This window comes from Serpula lacrymans, assembly GCF_000218685.1.
Source record: "Serpula lacrymans var. lacrymans S7.9 unplaced genomic scaffold SERLAscaffold_10, whole genome shotgun sequence".
Lineage (NCBI taxonomy): Eukaryota > Fungi > Basidiomycota > Agaricomycetes > Boletales > Serpulaceae > Serpula > Serpula lacrymans.
In genome coordinates this window covers 675,695-691,433 of record NW_006763299.1, presented here as the reverse complement: position 1 = coordinate 691,433, position 15,739 = coordinate 675,695, and the positions used below count along the sequence as shown (strand labels likewise).

Genomic DNA, 15,739 nt, shown 5'->3' with positions numbered 1-15,739 from the left:
CTTAGGGCGTCTATACTTGCCAGTGCAATCATCGCAGTGCACACCTTATATTGAGATAGCCAACCGCCAATACTGCCAACTACCAACGCCCACAGACTTCCTGCTACAACGACATGCCTAGAGGCATACCCAATGCTAAGCGCGATGATACTGGCATGCGCTACACGTTTTTTCATGTACCTTTGGCGTAAGTTCAGTGATGCACATCGGTGTTGATATACAGCTTAATCCACGCATACAGGCCCAATCCAAAACACATGGGCACCTCCTATCTGAAGACAGACTCTCAAACATTGTGGCACAGAAATGCTGCTCGGAAGGGTAAACCGTCAGCCGAGGAGTCGGTTTCTCATCCTCCAGAACAGAGGTTAGTACCTACCACCGTCCATTCATGGTTTTGTGATGAACGCTAAAATCTCAGAACAGGCGTGGCTCTCAAGTGATTGTCATTCATCCTGGGTCTAGGTGGCTGCGTGTAGGCAAGGCCTCAGACGTGAATCCGATATCTGTGCCGAATGTTATTGCGCGAAAACATCAACCACCTACCCCCACTCCAAGCTTTGTGGAAGGTATTTTGAGACCTAGGAAAGGACGTTCTAACTTGCAGAATTCCACTCAATCTCAGAACGGCGATGAATACGCTGTCAACGTTTCATCCGATGATCCTGTAAGTTCTCCACTCATGCGCAGTTGACCCCTTATCTATACATTGTTGTTCGAATAGTTCGACGATAAGATTGGTACTATCACCGTGTCCCTCCGTGACCGAATGCGCTTTTATAAGCTCCGCGTCACCCCAAATGCTGCAAGCATTGCATCGACATTCAATGAACAATTTAAGCCAGAGATAATTGCTGAAATAAACGACCCTTTTCGTGTTGAGTGGATACAAACACCCCTAGAGTCTAATGAAGCACTTGTTGGTGAGAGGGCGAGTACATCTTGTAATTTCACGTTGTCAAACACTTAAAGGGATTATTTGGCTATTAGGTTCTTCGCTTAGCAGACCCTCAGCGCCTCAATTATGCTGTCCGTTGGCCCATTCATGGAACACATTTTAATACACGCGATTACCCATCAGTTCAAATGATTCTTGATGATATAGAAGAAATTCTTCGATGTATCCTTCAAGACAAATTCAGCATTGAGAGACAAGATTACAAGGTTGGGCATACACTTACCGTCTTAAATCTCGCTTATTCTGGTCTCGAATAGAATTATTCCGTTGTTCTAGTTATTCCGGACTTTTACGAGAGATCTTATGTTCGCGATTTTGTTAACATCATCCTGGTAGCAATGGGCTTCAAGCAGATTTGTGTACAGCAGGTTAGACACTTCACTTTCCACGGGCTTGCCTCTATTTTGCAGCTCATGCTATTTTACAGCAATCGCTCGCAGCGACTTACGGAGCTGGAATTTCAAATGCGTGTGTTGTGGATATCGGTGCAGTTGCTACCAGTGTAGCATGCGTCGATGAAGGCCTTGTAATTTCTGACACTAAGTGAGCATCGTAACCTTCTTGTTCCAGGATAATGTTAACTTGAAAAATGACAAAGAATGTCCCTGAACATGGGTGGAGATGACATAACCGAGTTCTTATATGTGCTACTAGAGCGGATCAGCTTCCCATACCGAGATATTAACTTGTCGCGATGGTATGACTGGAACGTCATGGAAGACCTGAAGGCAAGGCTATGTACCCTAGCGGAGGTAGGATATGACACATCAGTATATCTCAACTTGATAATATTTTCTTCTAGGGAGATGTCGCCCTCAATTTATACGACTTTGTTGTTAGACAACCAGGAAAGCCCACGGAAAAATATGGACTTCGCGCTTATGATGAAATCATTTTAGCTCCTATGGTGAGAAACTTTAGCAAGTTTTTGTTCGGCTTTCCTATGCTAATGCATTAATGCAGTGTATCTTTGAACCTCGTGTTATCGAGTTTGACAGAAAGCGCATCGGCTTGCGCCCTCACTCTCACCCCGATATTTCGGAGGAGATTATAGATCATGCTGGAGACCAAGTTGTAAGTGCCTTTGTCTGTTTTTTCTTTTGCCTTTCCTGCATTGACATGCGGTGCGTAGACACAAGCTATGATCATATCGACGCAGCACCTCATGCCGGCACCGGCACCGGTTGTCCCACCCGAATCAGCATCAGTGCTTTCTGTACCGGTGCCAGTTCCATCTCAAGGAGGTTTGAAGCTTTTCTTTTATTAAAATTTATTTCTTTGTTTATGAATCTACCTCTAAGATATTACATTTGGAGATGCTGTCGCGAAGCAAGAACAACAAGATGTTCAACTTTCGTCGAGTACCGATGTCACCCCACCTGTTCCGCCATCAACTGCATCTTCCGCTATCGAGCCTAACTCAGAAAATGCGCCTGACATGCCGATGGAAGTGGTTGATATTGAGGGTGAAAAATCTGCTTCCGGTGCTGTACCACCACAGCCGGCATCTTCACAACTCGCTCCGCTACCTGCATCAAATACAGGTACGAGCCAAATTAGGGGACTTGGAATTGACGTATGTTTCGAGGCAAGCAAGCTGCCACTCGATGTAGCTATATTCAACAGCGCCAGAGCAGCGGGTGGGGATGACAAAATACGCAAGTACCTTCAAGCTGTCTTGGTTATTGGTGGGACAGGTCTTATTCCAGGGATGGCACATGCCTTGGAGAGCAGGTAATGATCCATCCTGTCAGGAATGTTCCCTACTTTTCCTGACCTTCTTTGTGGTACATTGCTTCGTGCTCACTTCAGGTTGCAAGCTATCGCAACTCCTCTGGTACTTAACATGGAAAAGGTTCAAATTATCCCTCCTCCGAAGGACGTGGATCCGAGGGTTCTCGCCTGGAAAGGCGCTGCCGTTCTCGGGAAAATGGACTCGGTGGCCGATCTCTGGCTGACCCCTGCTGACTGGGTATGATTAATTGATCTCTCCTGGACATGTCACATGTGATAATTGTGTTACTCGTTAGGACATCTTAGGCATGCGAGGTCTTAAGGAGCGGTGTTTTTATCTATAAACGAAAATTGCATGTGTTATCGTTAACATTGTTACAGTATGGTTGTTTAGTTTACAATGCCTACATTGATATCACAATGAAATCAGAGAGCATAAGGTTACAGAGCATAGAGCAGCGTGAGACAAGTCCAAATACAGGTCCATTTACTAGAACGATTATCATGCATCAGCGCGGAGCCGAAGGTTGAAAAGACATGGAAGGGTAGAATGTTCCAGTGGTTCTCAAGGTGTCACTGGACGTATGGAACACAGGATCAAAACAAGAATAATAGAAGTGCAACGACGCGAGGAGATTCGAAGATCTTGCGGTGACAAGAACTAGTCCGGATCGTGCTCGGGACGCGCCACATGAATACAGCATTCCTGGCTTTTCATTATCCGGTACGATTGAGCATTAGCGTAGCCGAGTGATGAGGCTGGCAGCATGGAAGCGATAAGGAGTCTCAAACCTCAAGTTCCACCTTTATGGCAATGAACTCGTGGGATTTCATATCCATCCAACGATCGGTGAGACGGTTCATCAAATCTCTTCCATCTCTGGTTGTGTAATGCAGATTTAATACGACCGTACAGACGAAGAATATAGATCAAACGTCCACAACATACCAAAAATATATTAGTCACGCTTTAGTGGCCAAATAAAATATCGAAAATCCTTGCCTGTCTTTTCTTTCCCAGTCTTTTCTTGCGTTGCCGCCTGATTTCCAATCTGTCGCCCAGATTGCGAAATTTTGCTTGGCTTCTACGTCTCTTCCTAGATTAGTGAGCATGTTTTTGATGACGCAGTCTACTGTTCTGTTTGGGGTGAAGGGGAATGTATATTCTGGACGAGGAACGTCATCCGGAGTGGGGTAAAGTGTACATCGGCACATGGGACAGTCTACAGAGTCATGCCACGCGCCGCAAGAGCGATGAAGGTGGGAGAAGAACCATTTAAGGATACACATCGCACAGAAGGTATGACCGCATAATCTCGGGTTCAAGGAGTACGGACATGCCCTATTGGCAACGTCATGATCAGCATTCTCGGAAAAACCTGAGCTGAGAACGTATGTGATAGAGGGATAACGCACATAATCTCAAAGCACCTAGGAGAAGCATATATGCACATTGAAATGAGGCCATACAAGTCGAAATACGTGATCACGTACAGTGGACAAGTAAAATGCTCCTCCAGCTGGTTGAGCGTGAACTTGGCGGTATGTTCTTTACACTGCTCGATCAAAGCCACCGCTTCTTTTTCCTTTAGTGAAACATGGGCCAGTCGTTTTTCGAGTGTCTCCGATTCGCGCTGAAGCTGTCTTTCCTTTCTGACGAGATCTCTCTCGCGTGAACTATTTCCCTTGGCGGACTCAGAATTTCGTGTGTGCAGAGTGAATAGACGGTTCTTTCCCGCATTCTTGACCTCCTTGGTCTTGCCTTCCTTGATACCAGATCTGGCGCTGCGTTTTGAAGAAGATGGTTGATTATGTGAACCTTCTTCATTACTGCTACGTCTTCGATAATTGGGTCGCGGGACAGTGGCGCGCGCTTTCCTCTTGGAGGCTAAGCCGTTAAAATGAGTAATTAATCTCTACATTAGCGGCTTATATTCTGTTACAGCAAAGAGATCAGTGAGCTGTTTGTTCACCTTGGTTTGCATTTAGACGCGTAGAGCGTCTGATAAGGGGTTCTTTCATGCTTCTCGTTGTCACTCTCGACGACGGGACATCTGTTCTTACCATTGCTGAGTTATCTCTGACAGATGGTGGTGGTCGAAGGACAAGAGTGGAGTCGAAAAATGAGCAGAACCGGTGTAAATACTTGCTCGATCGAGCTTTCTCGAATGGCGGTGGCTCATTATGGCGTCGCGTGTCAACCACGTGAGGATCACTAGTGCATCACTCACGTCACATTCATTGTGACGTTTCTTCTTTGCCGCCATTGGCTCGTAGACGCTCCCTTTCATCCTCTCTTTACAACCGGGCGCCTTTTGAACAACTTACCACCGTCTGTCATGATCAGTGGTTTACGACACGTTCCTGGCTCAACCCTGCAAGTAACAGGTCGTCGTTGCCCTCGAGCCTGAACAAGGCAGCATGCTCGCTATCGCCACTCCCTTTATGCACTGGCAGACGCGGTCCGTAGTCTTGTCGCAAAAAAGTCAATCTCAAAGGCACCAGCGCCTTTATGCAGGCACTCCCTTGGGGCGTCATATATTACAATCATCACGCACGCCAGCAGGTGCTGCGTACGCGGCAAGCTCTATACGCACATCTTACAGCGATCGCGCATTGAATTGGGGAGGTCTTTCATCCCCGCGATCTACACCCCGTTCCTTAGTCCTCGTGGCGGTATGAACCTCTGATGAGTCCTTTGTGACAGCAATCACTCTAAAAAGGGGGTCATTATCAGCATTTATGCTTCGTGTCCCGGAAAGGGGTCGCATAGCTGAACAATAATCACGTACTGATTTCTTACCAGCTCATATTATCCGTTTCTGGTCCTTTTCATTTCAGACTTCACAATCATACTTGATCCGATGGACCCTTACATGCGCAACCCGACATGACTCCTGCCCTTCCTCTTCCAGACAACCGTCTTTTTCGCTGCTGCCTTTTGGGGGTATACGTCTTTACAAACACTATCTAAACTTTCATCTAGTACGTGAAGGACGAATTGGCCGTCGCAGCGGCATTCACGATCGTATTTACAGCTATCGTGCCGTCGTCGCGTCGTGGTTATTTCCGAACAGCATGGACGGATCACAAGACGCATGCGCTGGTCACATGAACGGTCGTTGGTTGCTCGATCATGCGAATGTGAGTGCGTCCCGTCTACACTCGCCACCTGGTTTTTTCTGATCCCATGGGTGCTCTTCATAGTATTTGCGGCCTCCTGAGTGTATACTCCTCGCATTGTTGGAATGCTGTCAGGGGCACTGACGCGCTTTTGGCGGGAGTCCTCGTGACTATATGCCTCATAACTGATTGCAGACTCCTGCCTCTCACATCAAAGCTTGACCATGACGTGTTTGTATATCACGTTCCTTGCCAACATTCCACACTGGACCTGATACCAGTTTGTTGGGACGTGTGTAGTGCACAATGGATCCACTGGCGAATCCAATGGTAAACAGAATCCACATGCTGTTCGAATCTATAAACCTTTTCAAGATGGAATAGCATTGTTATCACCTCCATTACAGTTCTTACCCTAACGCAAGATGTACTACATTTTCGAGAACGACCATCACGATGACGAAGAAGTATTTATACAGAAATCAGGAACGATTGTGATTGCGATTATCAGAGTTTCATCGGGAGGCCTGTCAATGTCAGGTGTTGTGGCGCCATGGCGGTGGGATCAACTGGTCCATATTGTGGTGTGAGGATGAGTGATAGCGTCTGGCTGTGCCTTGGGGCCCAGGCAACGGAAAAGTGGGCTGGCAAAGGGATTGGCTAGGGCAGAATGCGGTCGATATATGCTTTGGCAAACTCAAAGAGTGTTTGGAGTACCAAAATAGAGGTTGTGATGTGGTAGGGTGGTGTGGGTGTATGGCGCAGTGCAAAAGAGATGGTGTTGCCATGTGCGGATGGGTTGGGCCGTGATGAGGGGGGTGGAACCCAAATGGTGTTGAAGCAGAGTGACCAAGGAGTCTGTTTTTGTCCGGGGTGTGCGGAGGTGTCAGCAGATTGTTTTGAGGATTGTAGACGTGGTAACCGGGAGCAGTCGGGCACTGGAGACACGTGTTTTACAGGACGAAACGCGCGCCGTTTTGACGATCAAACGAATGCAAGACTCATTCGCTGTTCAGTCTGAATAGCGCACGACGGCATGACAGACGAGGCAAGGAGAAGGAGACAGGGTTGAGGAGGTAGATTGCAAAGGCGACATGGTGTATTACTATCTAGTGGAGAAAAGAGGGTACGATGTGGCACGTGTACAAAATCTGGATCAACCAATTGCGGCCGCGATAAGGAGTCGGTCACGCGAGGTGATGAGCAAGAGACGCACCAAAAAGAGGGTGGAGGGATGTACAGAGAGTACTAGTAGGATAAGTCGGGAGGACGAGCGCTGGTGGACTTGGCGCCAGGCGTATGTAAGAAAAGAGATGACGTTATGGATCGAACGTGTACGGTGCTGATACCGGCCGAGCAGTGAAAAAAAAAGAAGGAGGGGAGAGGATTACCTGATAAGGAGATATTGGTGTATGGGCCGGGCCCCAGAGATTTGAGCGAATATGGGCGGGAGACCCTTGATGACGGTCCCGAAGGGATCGTAAGCGACGAAGAGATGGAGGAGGGCAGGACGGGGCGAATGAAGGTTGTGTGGATACGGAGGGAAGTGGGACGAGGCTGTTCGGACGGGTGATGGGGGCACAGGAGGAGCGGGAGGTGAGTGCAGAGACTGCGATTTGCTCGGAATGGGATCTGATAAGTTGGCAATAAATGTATATATTTGTATAGGAATATGATGTAAAAGAGCAGAATGTGACGTGACTGGGGAGTTCTCTGGGAATTCGAAATAGAAGAAAAGAAGCAGAGGACCGGGAAGACGTTATTCGGATCTGCAGATGCGCGTCTAAATGAAAAGAGGGTGTGACAGGGTCACAGAGGAGATCTGAGATGTCGAGCAAGGAAGAAGAAAAAGGACGGGAGGTCGGACTGAAGCGCTGCTACGACGCCGGCGTGCTGACAACCAGAGCAAAGTGTTAAGAACACTCCTCCCCAGCGAATGACTCTTGCCACCGTCGTCTCCTTCCGACCACCTCTCCTCCATGCACTCACTGCTTCCTCCTCCTCCTCCTCCTCCTCCTCCCCCTCCTCCTGCCATATCTCGTCCACGCATCCCCCATCCGCTCTTCTTCGACGACCTCTCCAACTTAGCTGCCCCCCACTCCACCACCCTGGACAAGGATACTCAATACAGCCCACTCCAGGGCTCTCATTACACCTATGCTCCCCGTCAACAGCACACCGCCGTCTACGACTCCAATGCATCCACCCCAGACGATCCCTTCCCTGACCAGTCCTCCCGTCTCGCAAACTACTCCCTTATTCCCCACTCCCAGCCCTCTCCCGCCACCACTCCCTCCCGAGATGCCCCAGTCTCTTCTGCACGCTATGTGTCTGATTCTCCATCCCCGACAGACCCTCATCCATCCTCTTCATTTCCTCAGCCATTTAGCGCGCCACACTTCCAGGATCATTTCCCCGGTTCGGCTTCTCCCTTGCCCCCCGAAATGGATCGTTATTCTACTACAATAAACGTTACAGATCGCTATCTGCGTGGATCCGATAAATACCCCCATAATCAACATCCTCTTCTCGACCAACGCCGGATGTCCGAGCCAGCCATCTTTGGCAGCACTCCAGGTGGTTATTCTACTCCGTCAGCTGACCTCCACCCTGCTCGCTATCATCATCATCCCCACTATCCCTCTCCCCGTTCCTACTCCTCCTACACTCCCCTCCAAAGAGGTCTCAGCTCGTCTTCCATCCGCGACAGCCATCCTCTCTGGAAGGAGGAGGAAGACCTCCATTCCTTTGGCCACTTGCCTCTCGACGATCCTATCTCTCCCCTCAATCCCACTTTCTCGGGTGGTGCCGGCTCTCCTGGTATGGGCATCCCGTCTATGCCTTACTCCATCCTGGATGATCCATACGGTCCCTCCCCACCAGGCACTGGCACATCCACGTCCTCAAATCCCCTTCCAGGTGGCGGCCCTTCTGGCTCTAGCTCAAACAATAAGCAGTATTCCTTCGTATCTCTTCCTGGCAATGCCGTCAAGAAGCGCCCTAGAAGGCGCTACGACGAAATTGAACGTCTTTACCGGTGCTCTTGGCCCGACTGCACAAAAGCCTATGGTACTCTCAACCACTTAAATGCACACGTAACCATGCAGAAGCATGGCGGCAAGAGAAGTCCTAATGGTGAGCTAATTTCCTTCAACTATGCCTTAATCATCGCCCTCTTGTTTCGTACCTCCCAAGCTTCTTTTTCATTATCGCGTTCCTCTTCTCTCTATTCTTTTTTTTTCTAGCCGTTTATTAGCTTGCTAATTCACTTTATTTTCCCCAGAATTCAAAGAACTCCGTAAGCAATGGCGTAAAGCTAAGAAGGAAGAAGCTGATGCGCGTACACTCGGAGGCCCTGGTATGCGCTCCAGTCACCACCACCCAGCCCACATGCGCCATGACTCGCTCTCAGACGCTGAATTGCACCAGTATTCGCAGATGCATGGCTCGCACCCACACCACCGTGGACACCTCCCTATCGGCATCCCATCTTCCTTGCCCGTCCCACCACTCACAGACTCGCGGTTCGCAACCTCTACATCTCTAGATGAGCTGCGATACTCTCCGTCAGATGAATATGACGGCCATTCGCATGAGGATGCTTACATGCGTCGTCAGCAGCGTTTTAGCATTGGCTCTTGGCATGGATCGTCAGGGCGCAGCAATCCGGTGTATCTCTCTGGCCAGCATCCTTCACAGCATCAGGGCATGGGCCTCCCGTCATCCTCGTCTCACGTAGCGATGAACCGTCTACCGCCAGACAGCACGCTTCTCACGCCGCTGCCTGGTTACGAGCCACCCGCTATGATTCCTGGTGCTATGCACGGGCAACCAGAGCTAGATGTGTACGGCGGTGGTGGCTATGACAGTGTCTACGAGGAGGACGGACGTCCGGGATCTGGTCACAGTAATGTCAGTGGATATACCGACGGAAGGATGCGACGGAATGTGTACGGCGAGGATATGAGGCCCAATTCAAGTCACTCGCACTTCAGAGGTGTCCCAGACCAGGAATACCCATAAGGACTCGATAGACGGACGACGATATACTTCTACTACCAGCTCTAGCTGGTCTCTGGCTTAAAACTCCCCTGACCTCGGTCAACAGTACCTTACCTATTGGGCACTACGCTCTTCGTGAAATAGCTCTCTCTGGCGGATCTCTCACATTCCCATTGCTTGTTTCCTTGTCCATCATCGCATATATCGCTCTCTGTGTCTCCCCACCATTGTCCATCCGTGCATATATCAACTCCTTCATCCCAGGATTCTCCCTCGTTTCACCGGGCCTATATACTCGTCTCTATTCTCTCCTACGAGCCTCCGATAATGACAACGTCGGTTCGCCTCGAGCGCTATGCTATTTCTATGCTATATTACGCTGGTATATACCTAGTCTATCACTGGTTCCTTCTTCAATGTTTTCATATTTTACTACCTTTATGTTTCGCGGACTAGCTGTCCTCTCCTGTTTCATCTACCGTGACTGGAGAGTTGGCAGCGGTTTGCTATTGTCGTGCGTTTGTATAATACGGAGCGTTATCATTTAGTCTATGTGGAAGGATTAGTCGCCGATATCGGTAGGATTTTGTATATTGTCTTTTACAGTCTCTTCCAACATTCTCATCCTATTTCTTCTCTTTATTTCTTGATTTACTTATTTTTCTTGCACGTCGCTCTCGAAATCGCTGCGGATCCCTCCCTCTGTATGTAAGTAGCAAGTTAATCGGTCGTATCATAATTCTTCATTTTGCTTTTCCCGGACACCGACCACATCGCGATCACAACGGCCTCGGGGAATTCAAGCGTACCACACGTGTCTGAACATTCCTCGCTCACCGTCAATCTATTGTTCTCGCCCGCAGGAGCTCATGTACGCCGTCAAGGTGATTTCTAGTGCGTGTGTCTAGACTACACAGTGCTACACCCTGTGATGACTGACCACCCAATCCAAAGTCTGAACCCTGCAAGATAGGGCCCTTGCCTTCCTTCCTCAGGTATGTCGCATTGTCACTTGCCATGATGGGCCCGCAAAGTTCATGCGTCCACGCGTCCCGGCCGGCGCTCAAAAGGAGCTCGAAACTCTGTTTTTTTTTTTTTCGAGGGTGAGGATCGGGTGTAACTTTAATTATGCTGTTAGTTTCTCGGCATCACAAGTGGTGGGTGCGTCCTTTTGGCCTTCCTTACCCCTCCACGCCTTGCCTTCCTTCCTTGGTTCCGATACGGATTCAGAGATAGCGAACAAGGGAGGGGGGGAAAGGTTGGGTCCACATGGCTGCAACGTCGGACCACGCTTTTTTTTGAAACCTAGTTGAGACAGGTAGGCTTCTCAGCCACTACTTATCGATGCCTTGCACCAAGAAAAAAAGTATTAATAATAATAATCCAAGGTCAGAGGACTTGGCCAGTCATTCGGGCCCATCACAGCCTAAACGCCCGCCGTACATAGTAGGGACCGAGGAAGATCCAAGCTTCAGTTCGCGAAACTGATCATGACAGCCAAGTGCCACTGGCTGCAGGTTTCTTTGCTTCGGGAGCTACGGTGGGCCCGGATGCAGGAATTGGCCGCTCCCTTCGTCTTCTCCTCAGTCAGCACTTTAGATTTTGAACTCTGTCAGCTCATTGCGTAACGAGAAGAAGAACGAAGAATAGCCGACCACGTTCCGGTCTTCGACAAACTTGAACTCAGCTTCTGTCGTACGTGCCACTGTCAGCACATTAATAACCACTTGAAAGAGTCACCACAATGTGCGTCGATACCGTACAGCTTCACTGAGTCGATGCGCGCATCAAGAGGAAGGAGATCATTGTGACACGCCCCCGGAATCCCATTTGGCTCTCCTCTCGCCAGTCAACCAGCGCATCACGATGATAATGTGATGGCCACTATTCCGTTATGTTGTACGTACAACACAACCGTGACACGCGTTCGGGACTTGCCCTCCGAGTCGGTGAAGATGCTCATCGTTTCGTTCCATTTTCACAAAGAGGTTCGATACGTGCTTCTTCCTGGGAAATGTTGGGCAGAAAGGTTTCAGAAGGCGAACGTTTCGGTGTCTGCTGACAAGATGACATGTGATCCCGGTACCGCCTTGTCATTTGAGTGCACCGCACTCGTCGTTCTTGAGAGGGACGTATCCCTACGCTCGCTATCTTGGCGCATGGCCAAGCATTGCAGGGCGGCAACCATCGACCTCTGTCATTCACGGCCCAACGACGGGATGATCAATGCGGTATGTCACGTCTATGATATATTTATTTTGGTGTGCAAGACTGTTGATCTGTTGATATACTATGTAGAGAGGCCAGTACACAGAGGTGGACTCCGCGAGTCGAATGGCAATGCAAAGACATGCTGTCCGATCATCGTACGGTACGTTTACCTACGAATGGTCGAGACATGTCATTGAGAACCCTGGACAAGCAGGTGACGTCCAGTGAGGGACTGAGATGTTCATGTGGCCTGCCTTCCCATCCCAACGTTTCCGTAAAACATTTAATTGACGCAGACCGGGCGCATTTTGGCTGTCAAGATACTCCGACCCTGTGTAATTATCGGGATGCCGTAGAAGTTACCATGTCGAGGAGCAACGTAAAACAGAATGGGTGTGATATGTCTGTTTTTTAATTCGTTGTGTTTCGTTTCACTGAGCGTCTGTTGCAGATAGCTTATGTCAGAGTGAAACGATGTGTGTCGTTGTTGTTTATGCTTGTCGTGTCGTCGTTGTCACTGTTGGAGAGTTGCTTCCATGCTCGCGCACCCAGCAAGTGGGGACGGTGTTGCCTGAACGGGGACTGTGGGAAGAAATCTTGTTTGACGTATGTGTCTTCGATGGCGTCTTCGATCTTTTCTGTTACACGCCAAAAACTTCTTCCATGGTGAAGATCAGCAGAACGGAAGGAAAGTGGACAGCTGGTTCCAGATCACGAAGCCTGCCCTAAAACACGTGCTGAGACCTTGTATTAGATTCCCCACAACTTCTTTCGGACCTATTGCCCTTACAACCGAGGGCAGATCCTTTCCCTCTTCTCTCCTCCCCTCCACACCGTCCAGCTCAGCACCTCAAACGACGGCTACCAACATCGTCGACGGTACCCCGCGCACAGCCCTTACTTGGCAGAGACGAGCGCTCATTTCGATGTCGAGGTCATCCTAGGATACGCTATCAAACTGCATCAAACCAAGGACACCACCTCCCACTTCATCAGCGTGACAACCATGTCACATCAATTACCGCGGTAAGCTCTCCAATCTGCGTACTGCCCAACTATCGCGGATGTCCGACTTCAGCGGTTCTGTGTGTACCAAAGGTGCGACGAAAGGTGCGAGTAAGCAAACGCCATGGGGTTGTCTCTTGTCATGTCATGGCACTTTTGTCTGTGTGCCGTCCACGGCATGGCGCGTGAAGTGTTATCAAGACTTCCTCTCGTGACTCGAAGGGTTTCGAATCTTGATGACACGTCGTTTTGTGACACTCCCCATCATAGAATTCCTGCAACGCTATTTGTAGAACGAAGCTTGAAAGGTTGTACGGAAGACATGTCACAGAGCATGCCGTTTACCCACACATGTCGGTCATATATCAGATCCAAGCCAGCCGCGCACGCCGCATTCAATTCTGCCAACATAGATCCGTTTCGAAGTCTGCGCGATCCGACAATAGACGTTGATGAAAAAACGACATGGAAGCTCGAATTTGGCGTGGAGGTCGTAGAGAGCATAATTAAACGTTGGGTTAATCCCAGCATTAGTGCGCGCTTGTTTCGGCAGTCGATCTTGAAGCCGCACCTCCGTTATCTTGCACAAATCATTGATGCTGCTCGAAATCGTAAGGTCAAAGGACAAATACGGCGTCACCGTCGCAGGGCATAGCAAACTTATACCTGCCCAGACGTAACTATGGCTATCAATATTTTACAACGGACATCAGGTCTGGCGAACAAACAAGTTGCAGGAGCGCTGGGAGTACAAGACCGCGATAAGGAAATATGGTGATACCAGATGATGATGGCAAGTTTCGCTTCAGAGGTTATCATCGTCCACGGTGATTGGAAGCCGTGGATCCATCTGTACTTCGTTCGGCCAGATACAGTCGGACGATGTGTTGATGATGATCGCTTCCGAACGAACGAGGACAAGCAAAAGGCCGGCCCGGATGCCGTCAATTCCAGATACCTGTTGGCAGTGTACTTATCTCAGCCTACTTACAGACTGGAATCAGACGGTCGGCTTGCCCAAAACAAACCTCTGTGATCTAGAACAGGACTCGCTCCAGGTAAGAAATCAAATGGCCCGGATCACAATACACAGCTCATCCAGTAAGCGGACAGATATCCATAAAAATATCGAATGTAGTGCCTGTGGGGTTTTTGTAACTACAGAGAATCGCGGATATGCGGTCGGCACTTGTTACACCCGTATACTCCACTGACCAGGGGAACAGGGGCTCCGCATATTTGATGACGGACGTCACGGTTGACGCAGTTTGAATAACAGTTTATTAGTAGAGAACACCCTGCACTTTGAACCTAGTCGCGCGATCTTGGCCTCATGATCCTGTCGATCCCCCATCAGGCGAGCATGAGTACCTGAAAGCTGTCGGCGCCGGGGTGAGAATGTGCCATCATGGAAAACGTTCAAGTAAGACGCACTGGAATAAGAAAAAAAATACGAGGACATCGACCTTCCGGTTAAGCGTAGCCCGAAGCATTTAGGATTCCGGTTACAAACAATACCCAGTATATTGTAACAAAAAGTATGACCCCTATGTGAACAAAAAAGCTCCTTTAACAACGGGATATGAATTCAAGAAAACCTTAAAGAAACTTACAAGTCGCAGCAAAATCCTAATGGAGGTACGACTACCGAGGGAGGCTGACTGAACGCACAGCATGAGCGTCGGATTCAGAATAAGCGGGCCAGATGGTGTTTATACGTAGTTATTGCTTTGCATTTGCCGACCTAGGAGAATAAAACATTCGGGCTTCGTGTAATTCGTGAGGTGAGCGGGATATGAACACTGTAGTGACAAATTTGCCTATACAAATGCGCAACTGCGCAATTACGCCAGCCCCGTTTGTATTTCTCCCTTTGAAGCGGCCGAGCAGATGACTTCATCTATCATCAGATATAGTCGTTCAGAACAGAAAAAGTTCATTTGAATCAGCCACAGTCTGCATAAATGGGGGTGAACGATATAGAAATTGACCGTCATACTCACGTAGCGATGGAGTTAGAAGTGCAAGAAAAATGACCATGAAGCTTGAAGTTTGAAGTGCGGCAAACTGTAAGAGAAGGACGGTATTAGGACGGTAGCGCCACCACGACGAAATAAGCAGTGGACTCCAAGTCGAAGATAGCGGCGCGGTGCTCGGTTTGAGTTATGTAAACGTCGCTGCTGAGTTCCTCGTCAATGATACGCGGATGAGAATGGAATTTCAGGCTCACTCATAGCCTCGAAGATACAGCTGCTAGGCACATTAACGAGCATCCGGTTGAGGGGAGCTCCATTAGTGTCGTCGTCGTCGTCGCCCCCCCCCCCAAGGCACTGTCGTGCAAGTCATCGAGATCATCTTGCGCACTGCCATCGCGAGCTGAAGATCGTGATCGATAGCCCAGTGCCACTTTGGACACTGGCATGCTCTGATACGGTAGATGTTGAGTACGGTATGCTGAGATCACAAGGACTCGGACTGCGCAGTGCCAGTGCGGATGAGCACAGTGTCACATGTTGCGCTGCTGCGCTAGCTGGCCTGTTTGTTTGTTTGTTTGTTTTCGCTTGGTAAGGAATGTATGCTTAAGATCCTGTTATCTTTTTCAGCAACATAAAAGAGAACTTCATGGCAGCGTACCAAGCCCATTCTGTGTGTTCTGTGTGTTGGAACATGAACGCGTGAACAGGGGTGCCGAATTGAGGTCAGATA

The 15,739-nt window shown here is 49.1% G+C and overlaps 7 protein-coding genes across 7 annotated transcripts; 4 read left to right on the top strand and 3 right to left on the bottom strand.

Annotated features, from left to right (window-relative positions):
• Nucleotides 1-113: 113 nt before the first annotated feature.
• On the top strand, nucleotides 114-3,036 carry SERLADRAFT_440304 (uncharacterized protein; the record flags this gene model as incomplete). Its single annotated transcript, XM_007320764.1, has 14 exons — nucleotides 114-187; nucleotides 242-367; nucleotides 427-667; nucleotides 725-944; nucleotides 1,004-1,164; nucleotides 1,216-1,326; nucleotides 1,386-1,501; nucleotides 1,557-1,710; nucleotides 1,761-1,865; nucleotides 1,922-2,032; nucleotides 2,091-2,202; nucleotides 2,260-2,692; nucleotides 2,771-2,930; nucleotides 2,989-3,036. The coding sequence occupies 14 exons, from the start codon at nucleotides 114-116 to the stop codon at nucleotides 3,034-3,036; spliced, it is 2,172 nt and encodes a 723-aa protein (XP_007320826.1).
• Nucleotides 3,037-3,066: 30 nt separating this feature from the next.
• SERLADRAFT_416821 (uncharacterized protein) lies at nucleotides 3,067-5,572 on the bottom strand (the record flags this gene model as incomplete). Its single annotated transcript, XM_007320763.1, has 5 exons — nucleotides 3,067-3,572; nucleotides 3,696-4,034; nucleotides 4,109-4,123; nucleotides 4,187-4,580; nucleotides 5,021-5,572. 5 exons carry the CDS (start codon nucleotides 5,031-5,033, stop codon nucleotides 3,479-3,481), a joined length of 855 nt encoding a protein of 284 aa, XP_007320825.1.
• Nucleotides 5,573-6,271: 699 nt separating this feature from the next.
• On the top strand, nucleotides 6,272-7,169 carry SERLADRAFT_395244 (uncharacterized protein; the record flags this gene model as incomplete). The annotated part of the gene is made up of 1 exon (XM_007320762.1): nucleotides 6,272-7,169. The coding sequence occupies one exon, from the start codon at nucleotides 6,910-6,912 to the stop codon at nucleotides 7,159-7,161; it is 252 nt and encodes an 83-aa protein (XP_007320824.1).
• A 676-nt stretch (nucleotides 7,170-7,845) lies between these two features.
• SERLADRAFT_472893 (uncharacterized protein) lies at nucleotides 7,846-8,842 on the bottom strand (the record flags this gene model as incomplete). The annotated part of the gene is made up of 1 exon (XM_007320761.1): nucleotides 7,846-8,842. One exon carries the CDS (start codon nucleotides 8,173-8,175, stop codon nucleotides 7,900-7,902), a length of 276 nt encoding a protein of 91 aa, XP_007320823.1.
• A 522-nt stretch (nucleotides 8,843-9,364) lies between these two features.
• SERLADRAFT_472892 (uncharacterized protein) lies at nucleotides 9,365-10,096 on the top strand (the record flags this gene model as incomplete). Its single annotated transcript, XM_007320760.1, has 2 exons — nucleotides 9,365-9,802; nucleotides 9,825-10,096. The coding sequence occupies 2 exons, from the start codon at nucleotides 9,422-9,424 to the stop codon at nucleotides 9,897-9,899; spliced, it is 456 nt and encodes a 151-aa protein (XP_007320822.1).
• A 419-nt stretch (nucleotides 10,097-10,515) lies between these two features.
• Nucleotides 10,516-10,868, bottom strand: SERLADRAFT_395238 (uncharacterized protein; the record flags this gene model as incomplete). Its single annotated transcript, XM_007320759.1, has 1 exon — nucleotides 10,516-10,868. The coding sequence occupies one exon, from the start codon at nucleotides 10,834-10,836 to the stop codon at nucleotides 10,657-10,659; it is 180 nt and encodes a 59-aa protein (XP_007320821.1).
• Nucleotides 10,869-11,005: 137 nt separating this feature from the next.
• SERLADRAFT_472885 (uncharacterized protein) lies at nucleotides 11,006-14,365 on the top strand (the record flags this gene model as incomplete). The annotated part of the gene is made up of 7 exons (XM_007320758.1): nucleotides 11,006-11,512; nucleotides 11,583-12,048; nucleotides 12,116-12,188; nucleotides 12,243-12,430; nucleotides 12,480-12,716; nucleotides 12,783-14,091; nucleotides 14,147-14,365. 3 exons carry the CDS (start codon nucleotides 12,418-12,420, stop codon nucleotides 13,220-13,222), a joined length of 690 nt encoding a protein of 229 aa, XP_007320820.1.
• Nucleotides 14,366-15,739: the final 1,374 nt, after the last annotated feature.